This window comes from Botrytis sinoallii, assembly GCF_014898435.1.
Source record: "Botrytis sinoallii strain Bc 23 chromosome Unknown BSIN_012, whole genome shotgun sequence".
NCBI lineage: Eukaryota > Fungi > Ascomycota > Leotiomycetes > Helotiales > Sclerotiniaceae > Botrytis > Botrytis sinoallii.
Window position 1 is genome coordinate 501,093 of NW_024066039.1, and position 23,561 is coordinate 524,653.

The 23,561-nt window shown below is 39.9% G+C and overlaps 6 protein-coding genes across 6 annotated transcripts; 3 read left to right on the forward strand and 3 right to left on the reverse strand.

Annotated features, from left to right (window-relative positions):
* Positions 1-66: 66 nt before the first annotated feature.
* On the forward strand, positions 67-2,422 carry EAF02_007170 (uncharacterized protein). Its single transcript, XM_038903218.1, has 10 exons — positions 67-111; positions 178-391; positions 444-548; positions 606-714; positions 765-919; positions 974-1,323; positions 1,377-1,807; positions 1,860-1,940; positions 1,993-2,070; positions 2,127-2,422. Exons 2-10 carry the CDS (start codon positions 203-205, stop codon positions 2,288-2,290), a joined length of 1,662 nt encoding a protein of 553 aa, XP_038756697.1. The 5' UTR covers positions 67-111; positions 178-202; the 3' UTR covers positions 2,291-2,422.
* Positions 2,423-3,084: 662 nt separating this feature from the next.
* On the forward strand, positions 3,085-5,679 carry EAF02_007171 (uncharacterized protein; the record flags this gene model as incomplete). Its single annotated transcript, XM_038903219.1, has 6 exons — positions 3,085-3,165; positions 3,230-3,286; positions 3,340-3,431; positions 3,484-4,106; positions 4,159-4,778; positions 4,834-5,679. 6 exons carry the CDS (start codon positions 3,085-3,087, stop codon positions 5,677-5,679), a joined length of 2,319 nt encoding a protein of 772 aa, XP_038756698.1.
* Positions 5,680-6,305: 626 nt separating this feature from the next.
* On the reverse strand, positions 6,306-9,007 carry EAF02_007172 (uncharacterized protein; the record flags this gene model as incomplete). The annotated part of the gene is made up of 7 exons (XM_038903220.1): positions 6,306-6,951; positions 7,036-7,821; positions 7,870-8,060; positions 8,111-8,145; positions 8,196-8,307; positions 8,355-8,777; positions 8,864-9,007. The coding sequence occupies 7 exons, from the start codon at positions 9,005-9,007 to the stop codon at positions 6,306-6,308; spliced, it is 2,337 nt and encodes a 778-aa protein (XP_038756699.1).
* Positions 9,008-15,160: 6,153 nt separating this feature from the next.
* EAF02_007173 (uncharacterized protein) lies at positions 15,161-16,683 on the forward strand. Its single transcript, XM_038903221.1, has 2 exons — positions 15,161-15,914; positions 15,969-16,683. Exons 1-2 carry the CDS (start codon positions 15,350-15,352, stop codon positions 16,274-16,276), a joined length of 873 nt encoding a protein of 290 aa, XP_038756700.1. The 5' UTR covers positions 15,161-15,349; the 3' UTR covers positions 16,277-16,683.
* A 1,685-nt stretch (positions 16,684-18,368) lies between these two features.
* EAF02_007174 (uncharacterized protein) lies at positions 18,369-18,964 on the reverse strand (the record flags this gene model as incomplete). Its single annotated transcript, XM_038903222.1, has 2 exons — positions 18,369-18,614; positions 18,674-18,964. 2 exons carry the CDS (start codon positions 18,962-18,964, stop codon positions 18,369-18,371), a joined length of 537 nt encoding a protein of 178 aa, XP_038756701.1.
* A 2,517-nt stretch (positions 18,965-21,481) lies between these two features.
* On the reverse strand, positions 21,482-21,844 carry EAF02_007175 (uncharacterized protein; the record flags this gene model as incomplete). The annotated part of the gene is made up of 2 exons (XM_038903223.1): positions 21,482-21,687; positions 21,748-21,844. 2 exons carry the CDS (start codon positions 21,842-21,844, stop codon positions 21,482-21,484), a joined length of 303 nt encoding a protein of 100 aa, XP_038756702.1.
* Positions 21,845-23,561: the final 1,717 nt, after the last annotated feature.

Sequence of the window (23,561 nt, forward strand, 5' to 3'; positions counted from 1 at the left end):
ATCAAGCACATGGATTTCAAGATACTGCAGTTTCCTAACGTACATCGACTATACCTGTTACAATATGCGGTATCTGGTGTCGAAGGGGTTCTTGAACCCTGGAGTGATATAGTATGTCGATCGAGGCCCCCTTGACATCAGTATAATTGCCTGTACTATCCTTCTAATTGAGAATAGATAACCCATTATTTAGTTTTTACTCATGACTTCAAACTCGACTGGATCCGTGGATCCAAAATCATCTTACATGATGAAGTCTGAAGTATTTTCTCATCCAGAAACTGATGTCGACGCCGAAATAGGCTCCACTGAAGATGTTCCCCCTGGGGAAGAATTGAAAAGGAACATGAAGGGGCGCCATATCAATATGATAGCTATCGCTGGTATGATCGTAGGTCATGCTCAAAAAGATCAAAGAACTGCGCACTAATGATATAAATCAGGGAACGGGACTGTTTCTGAGTTCCGGGACTACAATCGCCCAAGCTGGTCCCGCTGGTGCATGGCTTGCATACATTTTCATGGGATTCGTTACCGCAGGGGTCAGCGTAAGAGTTCCAAATTCCTTTATAGCAATGGGAAGTTGGTGATTGATTAAATGATAGTATACGACTGGAGAGATCACTGCGTTCATGCCAGTGACTGGTGGGTTCGTGCGTCATGCTACGGCATTTGTTGAGCCTGCTCTAGGAGCCGCGACTGGATGGAACTTTTGTAGGCTCTGATATCTTAATTCTCAAAGGACTTCGGCTTATTTAATTTAGGGTACACAATGGCTATTTCAGTGCCGGCGGAACTAAGTGCAGCTGCGACACTCATCCAGTTCTGGGATTCGACCACAAATCCAGCGGTTTGGATTACTGTGTTCTTGGTCGTGATAGTATGCCTCAATTTCTGTGGTGTGCGAATATATGGTGAAGTAAGACCTCTGAACTGCTCGCTTATTGTGCTGAAACTAATTGTGATTTCATAGTCCGAAGTCATTTTCGCTTCCATGAAGATTGCTCTCATCATTGGCTTGATTATTGCAGGACTAGTCGTTGATCTTGGTGGGGGACCAAAAGGAGAACGACTTGGGTTCACCTATTGGAAATCACCAGGGGCATTCAATGAATATCTAGTCAGTGGTAACACAGGGCGATTTCTGGCGTTCTGGTCCTCTCTCATTAGCGCTGCCTTTAGTTATGGCAATGTTCAAGTAGTGGCACTTTCGGGTACAGAAACGGGAAATCCCCGAAAGATAATCCCAGAAGCCACGAAGAAGACGTTCTTCCGTGTCTTCTTCTTCTATGTTTTAAGCATCTTGATAGTAGGAATGATTGTGTAAGTCATTTTTTCTATCCCGTTGTATACTTTACTTGACTAACAATTCTTAGTCCATATGACAGTGAAGCTCTATCTGTTTCTACCGGAACAGCTGCCTCATCCCCATTTGTTATTGCTTTCAAGGCCGCTGGAATCAAGGTTCTGCCTTCTATTATTAACGCTGTTGTCTGTACATCTGCTATCAGTAGTGGATCTGCTTGTATCTTCCTGGCGTCTCGTACACTCTATGGCCTAAGTGCAGATGGCCATGCTCCAAAGATCTTCATGAGGTGCAATCGATTTGGAACCCCATGGTACGCTGTTGGTCTGAGCGTGCTACCATCACCTCTTGTGTACATGGTCGTTAGTAACCAGGCATCTGTTGTGTTTGGGTGGTTTGTAAACATTACTACGGTGGCGGGCTTGATTGGATGGGTCGTCATTGAAGTTACTTACCTCAGGTTTTTCTATGCCCTGAAGCAGCAGGGCATTTCTCGAGATTGTAAGAAATTGCCCCCCCCCAGCCTTCATTTCATTTACTAATAGTGTTGTAGCTTTACCTTACAAGGGCCCCTTTCAGCCTTACATAGCATGGATCACGGGATTTATGGTCTTTTTGATTGTGCTTTTCTCTGGTAAGGTTGTTATCTTCAATAGCAATTATTTTTTTGCTAACGAGATGCTTAGGGTATGCTGTATTTTTCCCGGGAAATTTTACCGCTTCTGGGTTCTTGACATATTATATTAATATTGCAATCTTTATCGGTATGCTTCTTTCAAATCTCACATTAATACATGCTAATCAAGTCAATTATTCGTAGTTCTTTATGTGTTTTTCAAGATTTTCCTGAAATCAAAAATCATTCCACTAGAGAGCATACATTTTGAAGCAGAGCTAGAATCAATACGCAGATGGAAGTATACATCCGAGCTCGTGAAAGAGGAGCAAAGTCTCGCGAAAAGAATCTGGAATAAAGTTTTCTAACCTTGTCGCGGAAACTCTTTTTTGCGTAGTACCCATAATATATCCTCTATTTCCTGTATTTGTAGTTTTAGTTGATAATGAAAGACATTCGTTGGTCATTGTTCCTTGCCTTCACTCCTTGACAACAAACTGATTAACTTCGGTTTTGACCATGGTTTCTGTACTCCCGGTATGGTTTATGCAATTGAAAGTCTTCAATCGTATCAATGCCAACAGAGTTATACTCTTCTGTCCTAAGACTGAAGCTTATGTCTCAAAGTTGGGATGATTTGGTGGGCCCATGCGCTTTCAGACATGCTCTCTCAACAGAACTTTGATACTGTACTCTCATCCTTCATTTACCCGAATGATATCCGTCTACTAATTCTCTGGCGGCCGCCGGTAAAATACACTCCCTGCTGGTACGTACTAGACAACTCACCCGTGCTTCAATGATGCATATCCGTCCTCTACCTGAGTTGAGGTACAGAACTGATCGTCATAATGCAGATTCTCCCCGCACTCCCCCACACTTCGTGCGCGGAACATTCCTCGTGAATTTGAACACGCAATTGGCAAGCGGGAATTACTTCGGCACGTTATCCAATGTTACTTGCATTACCGGTCGTATTTAGGCTAAATAATATGTTCTCCTCAATATCTCCACTGTCGATGGAAATAATCTTCGATTTGACAACACCAAATCAGGTGATCTGGGAACATATATACTTTCTATTGTCTCATCTAAAATTGAAGTGTTCATCCTACAAGCACTCATTCAGTTTCTTAATTCAATCATCATTGTTTTGTGCATCATGAAGACCTCTAAAATACTGGGGACCATTGGAATCACTGGTGTTGTTGCACATGAATTCCCAGACTGTGTGAACGGTCCTGTTAGTACCGAATTCCAACGAACTTCATTCTGTGATGTGCTTCTACTTACAAATGACGAACTAGTTGGCCAATAACACAGTATGTGATACGACTTCAGATCCCTACACAAGAGCTGCAGCGGTAAGTAGAAGTCATGAATGCGTCACAGGTCACGTCATATTGATATTTCTTAGCTGATATCATTATTTACCTTCGCCGAGAAAGTCAACAATACGGGGAACACAAGCCCTGGAGTTCCAAGGATAGGGCTTCCATCATACGAATGGTAGGTCTTGTTAAGACTTCCTCTATTATCCTGCTAAAAGACATTTGAATAGGTGGAATGAAGCACTCCATGGCGTCGCTCGTAGTCCTGGGGCCACTTTTGCAGCTGCTGGTTCCAATTTCTCTTACTCGACGTCGTTTCCTCAACCAATCTTGATGGGAGCCACATTCGACGATGACTTAATTCACAAAGTAGCCACTCAGGTCTCTACAGAAGCAAGAGCTTTCAACAACGCTAATAGATTTGGCCTTAACTTTTGGACTCCTAACATCAACCCTTACAAAGATCCTCGATGGGGTCGTGGTCAAGAAACTCCTGGCGAAGATCCATTTCATACTTCTAGCTATGTGAATGCTCTCATAACTGGACTTCAAGGTGGACTTGATGATCTACCCTACAAGAAAGGAGTAGCGACTTGCAAACATTTTGCAGGTTATGATCTTGAGGAAAGTGATGGAGTTATAAGATATGGATTTGATGCTATTATCAAATCTCAAGATCTTAGAGACTATTATCTGCCCCCCTTTCAGCAGTGTGCCAGAGATTCAAATGTTCAGAGCGTTATGTGTAGTTATAACGCAGTGAATGGGGTCCCGACATGTGCGGATGATTGGTTGTTGCAAACGCTTTTGAGGGAACACTGGGGATGGACGGAAGAAGACCAGTGGGTAACTGGTATGTCAAGCTCTTGTTTCTCATAGAAGTACAGAAATACTAATCAGATTAGGCGATTGTGGTGCTCTCCAATTTATCTGGGATTCTCACAATTACACAATAGCTCCCGAGCAATCAGCCGCAGATGCACTAAATGCAGGGACCGATCTTGATTGTGGTACCTTCTGGCCAACCTACTTGAAATCAGCATATGAACAAGGTCTATACAATATATCTACACTTGACAGATCTCTCACCCGTCGCTATGCGTCCCTAGTTCGACTCGGATACTTTGATCCACCATCTATTCAGCCATATCGCCAAATTAGCTGGGATAACGTCTCCACACTCGCCGCTCAACAACTCGCACTGCAGGCAGCGGAAGATGGAATTGTTCTACTCAAGAATGACGGACTGCTTCCACTGAAATCGAATATCACGAATGTGGTATTGATTGGGCCATTGGCTAATGCCACGAAACAAATGCAGGGGAATTACTATGGTACAGCTCCATACTTACGTTCTCCATTGATTGCAGCACAAAATGCAGGATTCAAAGTTACGTATGTACAGGGTGCAGATATCGATTCTCAAAATACAACAGAATTTTCCGCAGCTTTATCTGCCGCACAAAGCGCTGATCTCGTCATATACGTTGGCGGAATAGATAATTCCATTGAGGCAGAAGAGATTGTATGTGCCACAGAAAAAAAAGACTTCTTCATTTAACTAACATTATTGGTGATAGGACCGAACATATATCTCCTGGCCTTCAACTCAACTATCTTTAATTAATCAGCTTGCCAACATCTCTACTCCCCTCATCGTCTCCCAAATGGGCTGCATGGTAGACTCCTCCTCCCTCCTCTCAAATACTGGAGTCAATGCACTACTTTGGGCCGGCTACCCTGGTCAAGATGGTGGAACCGCTATCTTCAACATCCTCACCGGGAAAACAGCACCAGCAGGTCGTTTACCTATTACCCAATATCCCAGCAACTACGTGGACCAAGTCAAGATGACAGATATGAACCTACAACCTAGCAGATTCAATCCTGGAAGAACTTACAAATGGTACGACGGAACGCCAGCTTTTGAATACGGATATGGATTGCAATACACAACATTTGATGTCAAAATTACTCCTCCTTCATCCAACAATACGTTCGAAATCTCCGAATTACTCGCAAATGCGTCGAATTATAAAGATCTAACACCTTTCCTCACAATTCCCATCACCGTCTCCAACACCGGTACCACAACATCAGATTACGTGGCTCTTTTCTTCTTGAATGGAACCTCTGGACCAGCACCACATCCTAAGAAATCATTAGTCGCATATACGAGGCTGCATGATATTACTGGAGGTGCGGATGCAACTGCGGAAGTAAGTTTGAATCTTGCCAGCTTGGCAAGAGGGGATTGGAATGGAGATTTGATTTTGTATCCGGGTGATTATAAAGTCGTGGTGGATATTGATGGTAAGGACGAGTGGAGTTTCACCTTGACAGGGGAGGAGGCACTTTTGGATAGTTGGCCTGAGAAGAAACAAAGTATCAAGGTGCAAGAGATGGGTGCTAGGGTAGAGTTATGATATGCTACGAAGAGGTAGAAGGAGTCAGGGGGCGCGGACTACGTGGAATGTGGATGCTTAAGGCGTCTACATGACTACGATCTGAACCCGTGTCAAAAGACCTTTGAGCTTATAAGAGAACAACATTTTTGTTCTTATAGTTCTAAAGACACATTCATTTTAACGAATTATATGATTCTCGAAATATTATAATCTAAATTTTGATGCCCGCATACTTTGTTTTTACTCAAAGAATCGAATTCCTTTATATTCGAAACTATTGCGGATAAATAATTCATAGGACTATATTCATTTGTTCCGAAATGAATTGAATGAATTGAAATGTTGAAAACATTCAGAATATTCTTATATCTTTTTTCACGAAAAAGTCAGTGTTTTTAAGACATAAAATGCTCATATTCGGGTCATTATCATAAGTCCTATTTCTGTATACCTAAAACTATCGCAAGTATATAGGCACCAAGGAGCCTTTCCTCCCATAAATGTACAGTTCCCTGAAATCCGCAAGCAAACGCTAACGCCCTACTCATAATCGTATATCATAAGAATCATAATCGAAGCAATCCATTGCTTCTCGTAATCTCTACCCGAGAATCCCAACTGTCAACCGCTCAGACCACTCTTGCTTAACCAGAAGCACAAGCAGTAGGAGGGCAATACCCATGATTACAAGAGAAACTGCAAAGACCCAAATAGCTATCATTCTCACCGGGTAATGGTCTTCCCGGTGGACTATTGGCTGGAGGTGCTTGGATAGGTGTATCTGCATATTTTGTACATGTGCATGGTCCTGGAGGACAATAAGAGTACATGCAACTGAATTCGCATAGACCAAGATAATTCCCGGGGCCAGTTCCTTCGACACAATATTTGGTGCCGGTTGGGGATGATGGTGCTGCGCTCGTTTTGGTTGTGGTGGTGGAGTTGGAAATGGTGGAAGTTATGATTGTCGTAGGGGCTGGTACAGGAGCGGGGGATGCGATAGGAGAGCCGTCCTTGTTATAAGTACAGGCTTTAGGAGGACAATAACCGCGGTTACAAGTGAAATTGCACAGACCCGCGTAGGCCGATGGATCTTCGCCTGCGAGAGGATAACCAGTTGTGTTGGTTAACGGAGGAGCAGCAATACCAGTTGCAGCGTAGCTGGTGCATTTACAAGGAGATGGGCAATAACCGAAATTGCATGAGAATTGACATAAGCCGATGAAATTTTCAGCTCCGATTCCTGCGACGCATGTCCCGGATGGTACAGATGAGGTCGTGGAGCTTGTGCTGTTGTATTCGTGTTAGATATCGAGGAACAATAAGAAAAACAATAGAAAAACAGTAAAAAATACAGTAAGGAAAAACACTTACGTATTTGTGGAAGGCTTAGTAGTGGTAGGTGGAGTCGTGACTGGTGGAGTAGTAGTTGGTGGAGTGGTAGTTGGTGGAGTGGTAGTTGGTGGAGTGGTAGTTGGTGGGGTGGTAGTTGGTGGAGTAGCAGTTGGTGGCGTCGTAGTCGAAGGCTTGGTTGTAGTAGGTGGAACAGGAGTTCCTCCTCCAGGCGGTGTCATTGTTGGCCTGATGAAACCAGTAGGCAATGATGGAGTTGCGCTACATGTACTAACATGAAGTCCAGCTGTCAAAGACGCCAAGCCATCGTGAAGAAGTGGGCCAGCTGCACTGTCTGGTACAGTTCCTACATATGCGTTGAAGTTATAAATACCACAAATACAAACATCTGTGACGTCATGACGACTAACAGATTCCAATACAATCTCAGTACCACGTTGAAGGAAGAATTGTTGCTTGCCGACCTGCATATCAACTTGGTACGCTGAAGCTCCAGCTGGTGCACTGAACTGTTGAACATTATCTCCGGATATTACTGTAACAATTCCTGGCTCTGTAAGCATCGCAACGACAAATACCGAGTCTTGCATGTCTTCCCAGCCGTTTGGTCGACCCTGAAAGTAGTTTCCACTAGCATTATTAGCAGGTACCATTGTGGTATCTGTAGCATCGCAATCAAGAGTTCGTAGGTTGGGCCGATACCAGTAAACAAGTTGGTCAGAGGTGATATACTTGTTTGGAGAAGAATCACCCGCATGGTATGCAGCAATGTATGGCTTAGCCATATCTAACCAACCATCATGAGGCCTTAAAATGTCAGTACTTATTTGTCTCGAAACAGAAAATTGTACTTACATATCATTGACCCATTTTGAATTTCCATCATCAAAATGTAATGAATCCAAGGGACCAATGTAATGGGACTCGCCATAGTCATTCCAAGTTACAATCTCGATAAATTGGGGCCCGAGTGTCAGGATTTCATTCCAACGATTAAACCATAAGAGGTCGGATGGGAAAATCCAGTTCTTGCTGTAGGGTACTTCCTTCAGGGCTGTTAGTATTATAATTGATTTTATCAATAGGGAAAACTCACTGGTCCAAAATGAGTGCTGAACCACGGAGAAACCGCTAGCAATAATGTTAATTTTTATCTCTCAATTCTGACTGTCTATACATACGTGCGATGTAAGGCTTTCCAGCTAGTGCTTCAATATAGGCCGCATCACCGGCTTCGACAGTGACGTTATGACTAGGAGTAGGTGCCTTATTATTTCCATCATTGGGCCATCCCTGAAAGGATTTAGATTTGCTTTAAATGGGGAAGAATGAGTACTCACCAGCCAATTTAAAGCGCCGTCAATAGTGCCGAAGTTTGTTCCCATCTCTGGATGGAAATTGGGAGCGAAGAAAATTGGAATACCCGCTCCAGCTCTTAGGGCAGCAATATCAAGCTGATCACCAGCAAACGAGGAAGCAAACGCCTTGCCCTCAACGAAGAGTTGCGCTGGCAGAGCTGCGTATTTTGCAATCATTTGTCCAATCTGTGTTGCCTGACTTGATGGATTCCACCAGTTGAAGTCGAAGGAAATAAAAACTTTCATCCCATTATTCGCGGCAGATTGATATGCAAAGGCGAGTTGAGTATCGGTATATGGGTCGACTCCAATATTGAGAGCAAAGGCATCGATACCAAGGGCCTTGGCACGCTGCATATCCGAGTCGTAATCTTGAGGACCTACACGCTCACCTACAATACCAATCTAAATCATATGTTAGTAAAGCAATAAGTTGAGTGATACCGCCCGATCAAGAAGAAGCCTCGAAGAGAACTTCAGTGTCTACGTACCATGAAGTGACAGAAGACAAGTCTGCCATTGTACGAATCTTTTCGCTCGAGAGAACATGCACTATGAGATGTTGGAGCTGCAATAGCAAAAGTTGCAGCGAATATTAGCAGAATTGCCTTCCAGAAAGGAGTGGCCGAGACCATCGTGTTTCTCAGGACCGTCAAGTATTCTGAGTAAAGTTATAGAAGGTCGTGGTTTGGTGATTGACTTTGCTTGTTAAGAAGGTGTGTTATGGTTGGAATGGATGTATAATCAAATGGGGAGAAGGACAGAAGCAGGTCCTTTTGTAATCTAGATGTTTTCCCGCCTAAGGACAGTAATCTACATTAACCGACATTGTACCTCCTCGGTGATTGTAGGGGTGGCCACGAGAGCACAGAAAGTTATTCACTATCAGATTGAATCAACACACTAAAGATAGATTTATCAGACGCTCCACCACCATTGGGTGAACTGATATGGTCATGAATTCTGTGTAGCGCTGTGAATAATTAAATGAATAACTAATAGCACGCGACTCCCTATATTTCGCCCTAGAATAAAGTACTAGATAGCGAAGATGAAAGACTACGTCGTAATCTTGGCGTTTTAGTCGATGTTAAACTTTGAGAATTCCAAACGCGCGTTTCCAGCACCAAGTTCTAGAATGCCACTGACTTCAAAACGAGCAGATGTTCCATGAAATCATAATAAGTGGGAAGTTATGGACTGGAAGACAGAAGACGTATCATGCGTACCTACCTCGAGCGCTCAATTATACGGCTAGAACAAAATCTGAGGTGGCTTTAAACTTTCTCTACTAGCTAAGCGGTCGGAGAATTTTGTACATGAGGACCCAGTCTCATGGGAATATAACCTCCGAATAGCCACACCGTCAGCTTGTCGATATCATCATAAGCCTTTGCACCTACATGAATAAGGGTGCACTGAACACGTTCACTACGCATCCCAATCCGAAATAATGTGGCTCCTTTGTATGGCCATATATCACCCCTGGCGAGATTCCCGCTGGGGAACCCGCTTCCAAGATTGTGGGGTATGAAACACAGTGTTTACATGGGGAAATCATTCACAACATAAAATGATAGCTTCTCGAGTTGTATTCCTCGACAAATATCGCCAGCAAGGTCATCGGGCTCAAGCAAGTCATCGAGGTGATGTTTTGACAAGAGAATGATGTCTCGGATGATCACAAGCTCAATTTTGACGGGCCGATTTAAAGTTTGAATTAGACTTCGACAACACTTCAAACTGAGAGCAACAGAGACGTCATAGAATCTCGAATCGTATTTAAATCACGGTGGCTGCATCGAGTGTAATGCAATCCGACCAGAAACACCCAAAATACCGCTGATGAAGCTTGGTTCGTCGCATTTGTCGGGAGGCAGTGAAAAGCATAACATCGGGACCGGCGAATCAAAAGTTCCGGGAAGACGCATAGACCATCGACCATTCAATTATTCTCTCATCTGATCACGTGCAGATACGATATTTTGTGATCTTTGAGCACTTATCTTCTCCAAGCGTGTTCTCCCTTTGATAAGTATCAGCATTAATACAGCTTTGACTATTAGTACCTAGCTTTGCCCATTCTTTCTTTATCAAATGCTGGAATACAGCGAGGTACCCCAGGAGCTCAGGTTGTTGTATTGATTTGATTATCGGTGCACAAGCCTCAGTCACGTGTATAAGCGTGATGACCATTGTCGTGAACGTGCGCGGTAAGAGGATCCCTGTTATTGGTACTACAGTACAGTAGAGAGCCGCTCCGCATGATTCAATTTCACGTCAAGATAAGCTTGGCGAATCCCGATGCAGTAGGATCTCGGGTTAGATTCAAGAATACGAGTGCCGATCATTAACCGATTTGCCTACTACGTGCACGTCCCTGCTATATGCACGATCTCGATCACCCATTTTGAATAACTTTAAAAATTAATAAGAATTCCAATTTATAAGATAAAGAGCTAGCAATTTAATTGATAAATGACAAGATATAATACTATCTAAAAACATAATAAAATCTTCAGATTTTGAATTTCGATGGAACTCGTAGTGCTCGCCCTCTACTAGATCGCAATATGACCTTCTCCTCTTTCCCCTTCGAATTATTAGCCTCTACAGCATCAGAGAGCTCTATAGTCTTTGTCGATGTTAGATCTATAGTAGAAGAAGCTTTGGGGAACTTTTTATCTCTTTTGATTGGAGATTTTGTTGATTTTAGAGTCTTTTTAACCTCCTCTTTTGTATCACATACAATCTAATGATCAATTTTCTTTTGTAATATTCTCTTTTTTGTTTCAATCTCTTTCTATTTCTTTTTAGCTTTCTTTTCAGCTTTTATTTGAAGCTTAGCTTTCTTCTCTTGTTCCTTTTTAAATGTTTTATCTTTTTGATACACTCTAGTTTTAATAATAGCAAAAGTGTCACGGGATCACCTCTGGGAGTATTCAGAAGCTTTACCGCTGAGCTAAACGCCCAAAAGACTAGGAGGTAGAACTGGAAGTTCTACCTTACTCTCACATATATAGCAGGACAGGACAGGACAGAAAGGGCTTAGTGTCACCCCGTGACAAAAGGTGATTATAAAAATGTACTATTCCTCTTCTCTTTAATAAGATTTAAATACTTTAAACAAACTCTTTTCCTTTTTTCAAGCTTTAGAGCCTCTTCTAAACCTTTAGATCTATATTTTTGTATAGAAGTTTCAGCTTTTAATGTAATTGTAGTTTTAAAAAGCTTTAAAATAATCTTATGGGTGGGAGTGCAACGAAATTCTAATTTCATTCTATGTATTGCTTTTGATATATACAGTATAGTAAGAGCATCCCTGCGAGTTTTAAATGATGTAAGTGGTGTAGAAGAAGCTTTCGAAGTAATATAGTCGATTGTAAGACTCCTATTTATAGGATATATACCCGTTTTTTCGAAGGATTGTAAAATATTATACTTCATATAAATAAGCTCCCAAGCCTTTTTAAATGTATCCCAAAACATATATTTTATTATACCAACAATCCTCTTACTATTTTATATCAAATTATTCAATAATGTACTGTAATTCATTGAAAGAATATCGAAGGTTTCAACATCAAGAGACTGTAGTCGATATATAAAATAAGGAAAAAGAATTAAAACAATAATCTTTAATTTATTATATTTTGAAAGGAATTCTATATTGATATAACTAGAATAACTATTGACAATAAATAGACAATATCTTCCACCTGCTTTTTGATATATAATAGGATCGAATACGTTTATAAGCTAATATAAACCAAAAGTATTCAATAACTACCCATTACTTGAAGCTCCAAAATAGACTTTATCCTTTTCCCCCATATCCTGAACCTATATATCTTATAGATTCCTTGAATCTCCTTTATAAATAAAAGCGAGAAAGAGAACTGTCCCATCAGTATATATAGCTGTTAATAGAATAATAAACTCTTTTGATTTATTTTGTTTAGCTTTTGTTACTTTGTTTTTATTATAGGCACTAATACTCATTATCCTCTTTATAATCCTTCTTATACTGATCATAAAGCCCTTTTTATTCTAATTGTATAACGTGGTTTATCAGTGCGTGGCCCATATCAGTGGATGGCTCACTTTCACCTTAATTTACATTTTCAAATTCATATTTCTTAATAATCTTTGAATCAATTGATTAAAGTTATTATAAATCTAATAATCTAGGATCTATTATATTATTTTTATAGGTTCTTATATTATGATCTGTCTTTCCACACTTGTTATAGTATTGACTAGAGGATACTTCTATATTGGAATTTCCTTTATTTTGATGTTTGTTGTGTTGAATTTGGATATTAATCTTTTGTTGAGATAATATATCTGTAGTTTCCTGTTCAGTAAGTATTTTTCCTTGATATAATTGGGTTTTTTTTATGTATCAATGTTTATTTAATATTTCATTTGCTTTTCGAAGTATATGAATCTTTACACTTAAAAGTGTATTCTCATATGCTAATCTCTCTGTACCTTTAGCTAAAGTTAGTATAGTCTCAAATAAAGGTATAGGAGAGCTCGATTGATGATAAGTTATTCGAGATTTAACTAATATTGATTAAAAGAGTGCTTCTGTAGGATTGTGAGGTATTTGAGAGATCCAAGATTTTGAATTGGGAGAAGAAGGAATAAATGTATAGATTCGAATATCTAACTTAGAAAGCACTATTTCAGGATCGAATAGGACTAATTCTGCTCCTTGAAACCCTGATTTTATATTCTGATTTATAATTAATCATTGATATATAACTTTGAAAGCTATAAAGAATTCGATCTTTGAGATATGATTGATATGTGCTTTTATAAACCTCTCAATTTGTATACCATACTTTTGTTTTAAGGTACTAAAGTATCCAATATCAAGAGGCTAGATTAAATGACTTGAATGCGGTAATAAACACATACATTTAATATTATTCTCCTTACAATAGTTCTAGAATGGTATTGATTTATAACTTTCATGCCTATCCAGCACTAGCATTCTGTATTTGCCCTTAATTCGATTTTTTGTATATTTATCGAAGTATTTCAATCATTCTAATCCTATCTCATTATTCGTTTACTTATTACTTATAAGTTTAATAGCCCAATCTGTAGGAAAATCAATTTCTGTATACCAATTAGAAAGATGCACCTGTTCTTGAATTATCAGAAATGGAGATATAGTATCTCCCTCACTATTGCCGCATATAATCGCTATAGCCCATTCTCGATTGTCTGGCTGTATAACTTTACTTTTGCTACATCTCTTAGCATCAATAACAATTATACTAGTATTTATTATTCTTATCATAAAGCTTGTTTCATTGAAATTCTATAAATCATAATCGAGAATATTATATTTTGCTTACATATTTGATATAAATCGGAACTAGTTTTCAATAAATATAGAATCTTTATAGAGAGCTTTTTGAAAATTATAAACATATTTAAAATGTGTTTTTAGCTTTATATAATATTTGATAAATCAATGAGCTCAGAGCTTTTCAATTCTTTTTGTATCTCGAGATTCAAGAATATGATTCGCTATATCTTCTACTCCCTTTTGTTTAAATACAAAACCTCTCGAATTCATATCAATTATATACTGAATAATAATTTCCTCTTCTAGTTTCAAGAGATTTTGAGATTTAGATTGAATTTCTATATAAAGAGGTATACTGTTAATTCTATGTTGTAGTGTTGATTGTAGGATATTATATAGTATTACAGCCTTTCGAATACTTAGCTTTTTATCTTTTTGAATAGCTATGATAGTGAGTAATATACAGACTTCTTTATTATTCGAATTCATTATAGGTTGTTGATAAAACGTGTATTGAAATGAGGGAGTCGAATTGAGGTGAAAGTGGGCCACCCACTGATATGGGCCACGCACTGATAAACCACGTTATATCTTTTGGTCGTATATTATATTTTATGGTTACTTTTATTAACTAAATTAAAAAAAGAGGGGCATTAGCAAGAGCGTTTTTGTTACGTAAGCGGACACAATAGGAGTTGTAAGCTTTACCACTACGCCACACACGCAATCTGTCCAAAAGGCACAGTATCAGGGATTGTTTCCTGATAGCTTACTACTATATATATATCCATATAACAGTTTTAGGTAATAAAGATCAATAATAATAGAAAATAGTTCAAACCAAATTATAAAAGTAATCAAATATAATAATATTATTGGTTTTCATATATAAATTATTAATATAATGAAGATATTGACTTTTAAGATATATTGAATGTTTTTTGATAAAATTACTAATCCAGTTTTTTTCCCACCTCTTTACCTAGAATCTCTTTTGTAAGATTTCTGATTATATAGTTTATAAAAGGAATAAATCTTTGTGTTAACTTATTGATTTAATTAACTAAAACCTTTTCCTAATTACTAAAAAGCATTTGTTTTGTATCGGAGAGGAATTGTTTTCTCGAGGTGGTTTTATTTCTATATTGTTAAGAAAGTGTGGATCAATCAATTTTAAAGAAATTAGTTATTTAAATGTATTTAAAAGCTTGAACCTTTTTTAAATAATCTAATACAAGCTTTATACAAGTTTCTAAAGATATATCATTGATGTTTGAAACTATAATATTGATATTTTCAAAGTCGTGCATGTAGTAGGGACGTGTACATAGTGGGGAAATCGGTTAGATGAGCATGAGGTTTAGCCACGTAGGGGTTGCATATTTCAGGTACATGAGGATATTGATCCAAGCAACTTTCACTTCAAGTAGTCGAAGCTTACTCTGACTTGATCGCAATTCAGTCAGCAAATCCTACGGATTAGATAGCCGTCTTGGCTGTACTGAGCCTCATTTGACTTGTTGTTTGAATAACGTCATTTCGAGATGACGCTTTAAACTTGGTATGACATGGAGATGGAGATCGCTCTCAATCTATAACAAATATAAAGTTGTTTGAAAATGTTTATATCTCACCAGCAGCATTATTCAAGATGTATTCATATCTACCATTAATAACAGCACTACTTGTGCCTTTAACCTCTGCTCAATCCGATTCTACAGCCAGCAGCGGCACTGGGTCGGGCCCCTCACAGAATGGCTCCTACTTCGAACAGTACAATCAACAGCCCAACGCTACTGGCAGTGGCCATTTAGTCGGTGCCAATACATCCGATACCCCCATGTTCCTATCATTTGTTAAGTGGGATACACAAATTAACGTCACCGAAGTCCCGTGGACCGGCAATCAAACAGTGACGAACACGGTGATATCACTCAGCGCCTCAGACAATGATTTCCCCGCCAATTCCTCATGGGAGACTTGCGTAGTTCTCTTCACAAATGTGCCCAGGAACGTGACGGTGAAAGGTCAAGATGATACCGGAGACTGCACAGCCTTGTATTCCGACGATTGCATAAGTAACTTTACTGTTGCGATTCAAGATGCGAGAGCAAAGGCTACCTCAAGAAATTCTACAGGTGTTTGTGGGGGTATGTCGTTCAATGACATACCAAGCCAATGTGCAGGATCGATACTTCTTGGATCTATTGCTCAAAGTATGTCTCACCCCCATCCTCAGACCATCAATGAATGCTAATAAATTTATACAGACATTACATCAAATCAAACTGATGGTTCAGCATGGATGTATGAATCCAGCGATCCCCATGATTCGACCAACTTGACCTTCTATGAGGAAGCGGTTACGAGAATATGGCCAATGATGCTAATTCAAAGTCCGAGCGCTAATATCGATGGAGGGGCGAGGTTCACACATGCTGGATTGAGTTGTCTGAGGGCGGAGAATGTTACTAATGGAAGCAAGGAGGTTGATGATGTTCCTGGAGCCGGGAATAGATTGTTTCTTGGTGGATGGGCATTATTGCTCGTGACGGGCGCTACGGGGTTTTTGATGTAAGCAGCAGCGGATCGTGAAGTAAATCAAAATAATTCTCACGCTTTATAAATCACTTCAGCCACGATGGGATCGATTAAGAAAAGAGTGGGTCTCTCCTAAAATGGTTCCCGCCACAAACATTGTTTCAGATGAAAAATATTGTCTACTGCACACAACATTCGCTCAAGAGCGCCTCTGAAACGTTAAAATATTCTACAATCCACCTGCCTCGCGACAAACACAACAAACACGTAATTTGTGTGAAGCAGTGGTAGCATTTAACTTTACGATGGATTCTAGCTTAATGCCTATGATGTTCACTACGCTGACTAAAATCAGAACAATACCTAGCTCTCGGTTTCCCCCTAGGTTCGGAGGTACCGAACTTGCATGAGGGATGTTTTGGAGGCATATGCATGACTTACAACCCAAATGAGAACTATCTAGACTGCTAGAACCAGAGATAATAACTTCTAAAGACTTTACTCATGGTTCCTTTGATTTGTATTTTTATTTTGAAATGGGGAAAAAATGGGGACGATTATTCAATGCGTCTAAGAGAAAATCACATCTTATATTTCTTGTTGGTGATTCGGAAAGCCCAGTTGTCTTTCAATTTGACACATTCTCTTTTGCATGAAAACTAGAACTCATTCAATACAGCCTAGCTAAACCTTTCACTCTTGTAGCCGGGCTATAATTTTACCTCGGCTCAGATGCACAGGTGAATCCTTCACATTCCTTCTTCCCGGCTTACTTTCGACCTGACTTTGAACTGACCTACATTTGATAGAATATTATCTTCTCAAAGCGTTATAATTTTCTCAGCAAGCAGATGTAAAACTTCATATAATACAAATGCCCCACTTTCTCGTTTTTCACTTCATAAGCGAGCTTTACACATCGTTGCTACAAAGAAGTGGGCTGGCAATGGCCATTAGCGAATGCTAGAAATCAAGTCTAGTGCGATGAAAGCCTCAAAGGATAATCAATCTATACCTATCCTTAGGAAATTATGCAACACCACCTAAATTGGCAATACACAGGGATTATTCATTTATCTGAACGTCAACTCGACAAATTTAGCTACCATAACTTCCAAGGTTCCTTCTGACAGTTGTGCATTTCATCTACCTTCGACAGTTCCTTATTCATCCCCATTCCTCCATGTGGTCCTTAAATGTAATATATCATACCTAATCGATGTAATGATTTCTTCTGGTATTCACCGATATTCATCCACACGATTAAAAATGGATTCGTATATACAGGCCACGAAAAACCTCGAAGCAACCATTCTTTTTTTTTAAGTATCGACAAAATCTTGATATTCTGGGAAACTGCGTCATACCCCCTTCTCCTTTATAGTCTCAAGTTTGGCTTGCCATAGTCATCAAATCACATCAATGATTTCCGTGATCTAACTCATCACTTCTCGAATATATACACACAATCTACGAGTATGCAAAACTACTATAATTTAGATTAATTACTGATTATGAAAAGTATTAATTCTTGCTCCTGGTCAGACTTTGTCTACAACTGCCATTGTAGTATGTTCGTAATTTGTTACTACTCGTCTCACAGATATAGTCGGCAAAAACAATACATAAGCGAGGCGTAGCTTATGCCCCTACCCCGCTATGGAGTCAGTGACGGCACGTACATACATCGCATTTTTATCCGGAAACCCGGTTGAAAATGAATTAGTAACTAAAGTCTAGAAAGCAATAATATTTTCAGAGAATCATCATTTCAAAAATGTTTTGCGGCATTGTCGTCTTGCTTAAGTATAAGTATATTGAAAAAACAAAGAAACCTCAGTCTAAAAAACAAGTAATGCCACACACGAAGTCGGGCCACATAAAATTCGTTCCAATCGTAATGACTTTCGACCAGTGTAACTTCGAGAAAGAAAATCAAACACACATAAGATTCCAATAGCAAAATCTTCATACTGAAATGAAACCCAAATGAGAAAAGCAAGCTTGGACTTGAACAAGATAAGGAAAAAAAGAAAAGCGCTTAGGAAAAATTATGCTCCAAAAAGAATCGAAAATTGACAGTGGAATTAGTCTCCCGAGAATCATGAAGCAAAATGAAGAAGTTCGAACTAGCCTTCTAAGCCGCAAAGAACCATAGGGCAAATACTAGTATTGCCATCACAGACGATTGGTGCTTCACCCACATTTCCTTGACAGGAAACGGTCGGCTTGTCTGGACAGAATACATCATCCACAGCCGATCGACCCCCCTTATAGTAGCAACCAGCTCCAGCGGCTTTAGGGGGAAAAGCGAAACTTCCTTCAGGATATGGGATGGGATCTGAAAGAGGATCATGACTTGTGATATTTTGGTCCTGAACAGAAAAAGTCCACTGGTTTGACATAAGTCCACATGACTTAAATTGATATCTACCAATTTTTCGATTTGCATGTACCACAGATTTCCGCTTGACTTCTTTTTATTGTCGATTTCATGCCAGAAATTCACTTGAAACATATTGTTCGGAGTAGTGGCTTCGATAGCTGGAGTAGTTGTGGATGCAACATAACTTGATGGAACAGCAATTTTCGAAGAGCGAGCAGGTGCGGCAAAAAAAGTGGTTCGTGGTGATGACGCGATTGAACTAGATGGCTGACCAATATTACTACTCCTGGATACACTGACTTGACTTGTGCTAATATATACAGAGGGTACCCACGACATAGTTTCTTCTGGTGTTTTGGAAATGGAAGTTTACTCAATTATCACAGAAGCATTAGGGACTCTTGAGGCGGATAGATATCCAATGTTAACCAACCAGGAAGGGACAATTCTATGTCTCTCACGATAGGAAAAACAAGGTGACAAGCGTCATCAAGAACTCCGTCCACAAGGCTACTTGCCAGATTGAAGGCGGCACCGAAAAGACCACCGTGCTGAACTTTTGGAAGAGGTTCACAAGGACCTTCTAGAATAGTGACCTTAACAAATGGTATCTCGATATCGTCATCACAATTTTAATCAGGATTTTTGATCATTATGGTCGGGAAAGCGCGCAACTTAGTGATACTTAGAATGTGAATTGTGGAAGCTGTAAAGATACTAGCAATGTTCTCCGAAGAACTCGGAGTGTGTCCACCTTTGAATATTGGAAACTGCAATAATTATTATTAATACTGTGCTACCCAAGGTGAAGTTGATACTTTGCAAGAATTGATAGCAATTAAAGCTGTACATACAGTAAATGTCGCAGTCGGTTTAAGAGTAATCGAGACCGAACACGATGTTCTGCTGATCTCATCCGTAGCTGTACACAAGAAAAGCAATGAGGGATCGGGAGTGGAGACAACAAGGGTACTGGTTCTAATGATGGTGATAAAACCACCAGGCTGAGTAGTAGTGAAAGAAAAATTGCTGAAATGACCTCCTGTTGATAGAGTTAAATCGCTCATGAAAAGCATTGTAGAGGAACTATGACTTGAGATAGGATTAGTTGGCAAACTAGGTGTTGAGATATATGTTTAGCGAAGAATTCAATGCCGAGAGGGGTATTAGAGGCAACGGAGATGCTGATGATTTCGGGACACCAGAAGAAAGTGAAACAGTATGATATGAAAAATTGATTGTGTAACACTAGGAGGATTCACAAACGATGAAGTGAGTCGTATTTTAGTCTCTTTAGAGGTCGTTGCATTCGAAAACCATACAGAAGACATCCTGAAAGATGGGATATAGCCAGTACTTAGACCGGAAGAAAAGATTGACATGTTTCTCTAGATTTGCGATAATGTTACAGAAGGATTCGAACTAGTGTTAGTTTTGGCATTTATATCTAATGGGACCTGGATGCTCATGCCTTGAGATGCTTTTACCAGTGACACCGAAATTGGAACCATACTGCTATTTGTAGTAAAATTTGCCGTTGGGGAGTTTATGAGGGGAACAGTCTGAGAAAAACCTGTCACTTGTCGTATGAGCTTTCTCTTGGGGACCTTTCTTGAAGATGCGAGATTGGTTGAATCGGATGTTCGAGCGCGTAGTCTCTTAAGAGATGTCCAATTGAGATCCACTAGTATATTATTCGGGTTGTTTGCATTGTACTGGATTGCGGGTTGAAAGTATGTGATAGTTCCATCTCTATTAAATCAATTTCCTTGAGAGAGTTTCTGAGCTCCAAGACCGAATGTAGCCCATGAACCTAGCATTCATTGGTCAGCAAGTTAAGAACTCATAGTTTTTGAGAGTTTCAACTACCCGCATTCTTGAATCAAGAATTGTAAGTATGGCAGAACAATGATATTTTATCAATTACTGGCTCTTTTCTTTCGTACCATTTTTTCCCAATCTTTGAAACCAAATAGGTTATACTCCAAAATTTCGGCAGATCAAAATGCGTCTTATGACTCAACGCACTTTCATATTCGAGAGAAGTTCCAGTCATGCCCTTAAACTTTGTACCAAGAAGATCTTACCACATCAATGTACGCGGGACAAAATTGGACTATGCTATACCCAACGCCCTCCCCTGGTTTCTTAATATGCAGTCGATCGATCATTGCGGCATCTGAATCAGCTTTTCTACTTTATAAGATGCTCTTTAGAGCATTTTTCAAAGTCATCCGTTGACATCGTGTCACCGCTAATGAATGAACTTTCATATAAATCAACTTCATTATCACCAGTACCGATGCTGGTTTTCCGGTAGCGTGTCAAATCACAGTACATTACCTGTAAATTGGTTTGATTAACTTTTGATTTATTTATATGTAACTGAGGATGAGTTAGAACTTTACCATGTCGGCTGCCGTCAAGAGATTTGCATTAGGGCCATTGGTAGTAGAAGGCTCAAAAACCGAATTGACAAGAGCAATAGGATCGGCTGGAAAAGCTGTCTGATATCCATTCCCATTTGAATTTGGAACAGCAAAGTTGGCCATTATGTAGTAAAATCCGTCCAAAGTACTTCTGTCAGCATAGGTCACCAGTGGGTGCATGGACTGGTAGGACCCCATAAACATTGACGTGACAATATCTTCTGATGTTTTGACTTAGACATATCGAGAATCATTTCAATAATTTATTAAAGATTCAAAAGTTCAGGAATCTGTTTTTATGGGAAACAGTTGGAAATTGAATTTGTCACGAATTTTGAAAGTTGAGAGAAATTCTGCGAATTTATATACCTCCTGGTGGATGCATATACATAGGGAATCAGGAGAAATGTTGTGCATCACTTACTTTTTACATATTGATAATTGATAGGAAAGTCCTGAAATTTTCCGCAGGCGATCCAAAGATTTTCCCCGTCAAGTCCCTGCTCTCAGTATCAGGAAAGCCCCATACATTGCCGTTAGGATCATTCTGTACAGGAGCTCCAATAGCAATTTGAGCGAGATGGCCCATTTCGAAAGCAGCAAGGGCGCCTTGATCTAAGAGTGGTAGGTATTCTGCTGCTTGTCAGTTGACCTGGACATAAAGCGAAGATTCGAGGAAAGCGGGTCAATTACTGTTACATGATGCTGAGTCGTAGTATATGCCTGCCGAAGCCTGAACTATAAGACTAGAAAGCAGAAAACCTGACTGTAAATTTTTGAGCTTGGTCATGTTGATAGATAGAACTCAGCAGATAATCACAGAATCAGAACGATGAAATGGCTGGCTTGTAATGTTGGATAGCATATGATGCTTCAAAAAAATACGAGCGCCTTTTATGCTAAATTCTTGCCAGAAGTCCCATCTTCAAGAGGCTGTGGACAAAAATGAAGTGTAACATATGTTTAAAGATCCAACTGGTGGATTCAACATATCCTAGAACATAATCGTATGCCTTCACCGAGTTTTCCCCGCACTGATCCCTCATTACTACTTGTAAACTTCACTGTCTTCGATGAATACTTTCTTTAATCCATTTTGAAACTCTTTTCCCAAGCTCCGCTCACCTCGATGCTCCTCAATCTCAACTGAGAGTTGGGAGTTAACATACATCAACCAGTAGATACCTCCCTCGCAACACCATGTCATGAGTTATTTTGGGGCATTCAGTCTTGCTCCTCAACAAGTGTCACCGTTTCAAACCTTCACAGTAAATGTGATGGTCGCAAAAGTTTCACGAAATCCTACCAACATGCGGGATCTAGAAAGAAAGGTTATACAAACGTTTGAGACGGGCTGAGCCAAATACTTCTTCACTAGTACTACAAAATTAGCAGGTTATTGTATTTATCTGCGACTTGGGTCCAACTTTTTTTCGACGCCGCCAACCAACAAGACATGCAAGCATACACATTCCTTCATTGCAGCCTTGAACTTCTTATGCATCTTGAATTTGCGGTGGTATCCATAACTCTCAATTTGACCCACTACCCAATCAAACATTCGATAAAGAACACTTGTTCTGATCCGCCAAATTCACACGTAAACTCATCATCAATGTTAGAGGCTTCAAAATCCTTACCAGAAAGGAACAAAGAGGCTGTATGCATATAACAGTAGGGTCCATACATCCCAAAAACTGGTTCTTGTACCTGGCGTTGCTTTGGTATGTGAGGCATCGGAACTCGAAGATCTACCCCGCATGTGTATTAGCACAGCGAAAAGGGATTTGGGCAGACGGAAAGCGGGACATTACCAAAATTGCACTGGTTCGTCTTTATCTTGAAACTTAACAAGATGAAATGAGATGTTGTCAGAAAACATTCGAGATTGATTCTAAGAGTACATGGTGGCTGTGTAATCATTCTACCAGCCCGAGGATTACAATCTAACCCAGCCTCATCACGAGATAACCACAACTGTTAGAAGCTCGAGTCCCAGAATCAAGCGTTCGAGGTTACTTACGGATCATTTTCAGTCACGCCTACCTCCCCTTCTTTCTCCAACTTTTGTTAATTATTATTGCGATTTCTTTTTCTCAAAGTGCTTCGAAACTGTCTCTGATATGGCCAATCGTGGGCGCAGAAGTCAGGCGGGCCTTCCCAAATCGATTGAAAAATATGTCATAATGCCTATTTGTTATGCCCTATGCGGCCCTCCTCTGGCAATTGTGATCATCAGTCTCAACTGCTATGAATTTATAAAAACGACTGATCTCAGCCCGGTGCACTATCACCATAAAAGTAAAGAGAAGATTCGACTTCGTGAGGAGGAAAGAATACGCGATGAAATACTGGCGATTGTGGGTAGAGAATGGGAGAAAGATATGGAAAGCAGGAGGGCAACAAAAGGCATTCCTGATGAGTTACAAGGGCGAGATAGGCAAGATGGAATTGTTTGGGAAGGGGAAGTAAGTCTGCAGAATGATAGCTTGTTGTGCTCGATGCCG

What these genes read in the sequence shown, in the direction of transcription:
- EAF02_007170 (XM_038903218.1), top strand. Translation starts at nt 203, where the DNA reads ATGACTTCAAACTCGACTGGATCCGTGGATCCAAAATCATCTTACATG. An exon ending in TAGCTATCGCTGGTATGATC is followed by an intron (nt 392 to 443) that starts GTAGGTCATGCT and finishes GATATAAATCAG; the next exon opens with GGAACGGGACTGTTTCTGAG. An exon ending in TTGATAGTAGGAATGATTGT is followed by an intron (nt 1,324 to 1,376) that starts GTAAGTCATTTT and finishes AACAATTCTTAG; the next exon opens with TCCATATGACAGTGAAGCTC.
- EAF02_007173 (XM_038903221.1), top strand. Translation starts at nt 15,350, where the DNA reads ATGTATTCATATCTACCATTAATAACAGCACTACTTGTGCCTTTAACC. An exon ending in TCTTGGATCTATTGCTCAAA is followed by an intron (nt 15,915 to 15,968) that starts GTATGTCTCACC and finishes AAATTTATACAG; the next exon opens with ACATTACATCAAATCAAACT.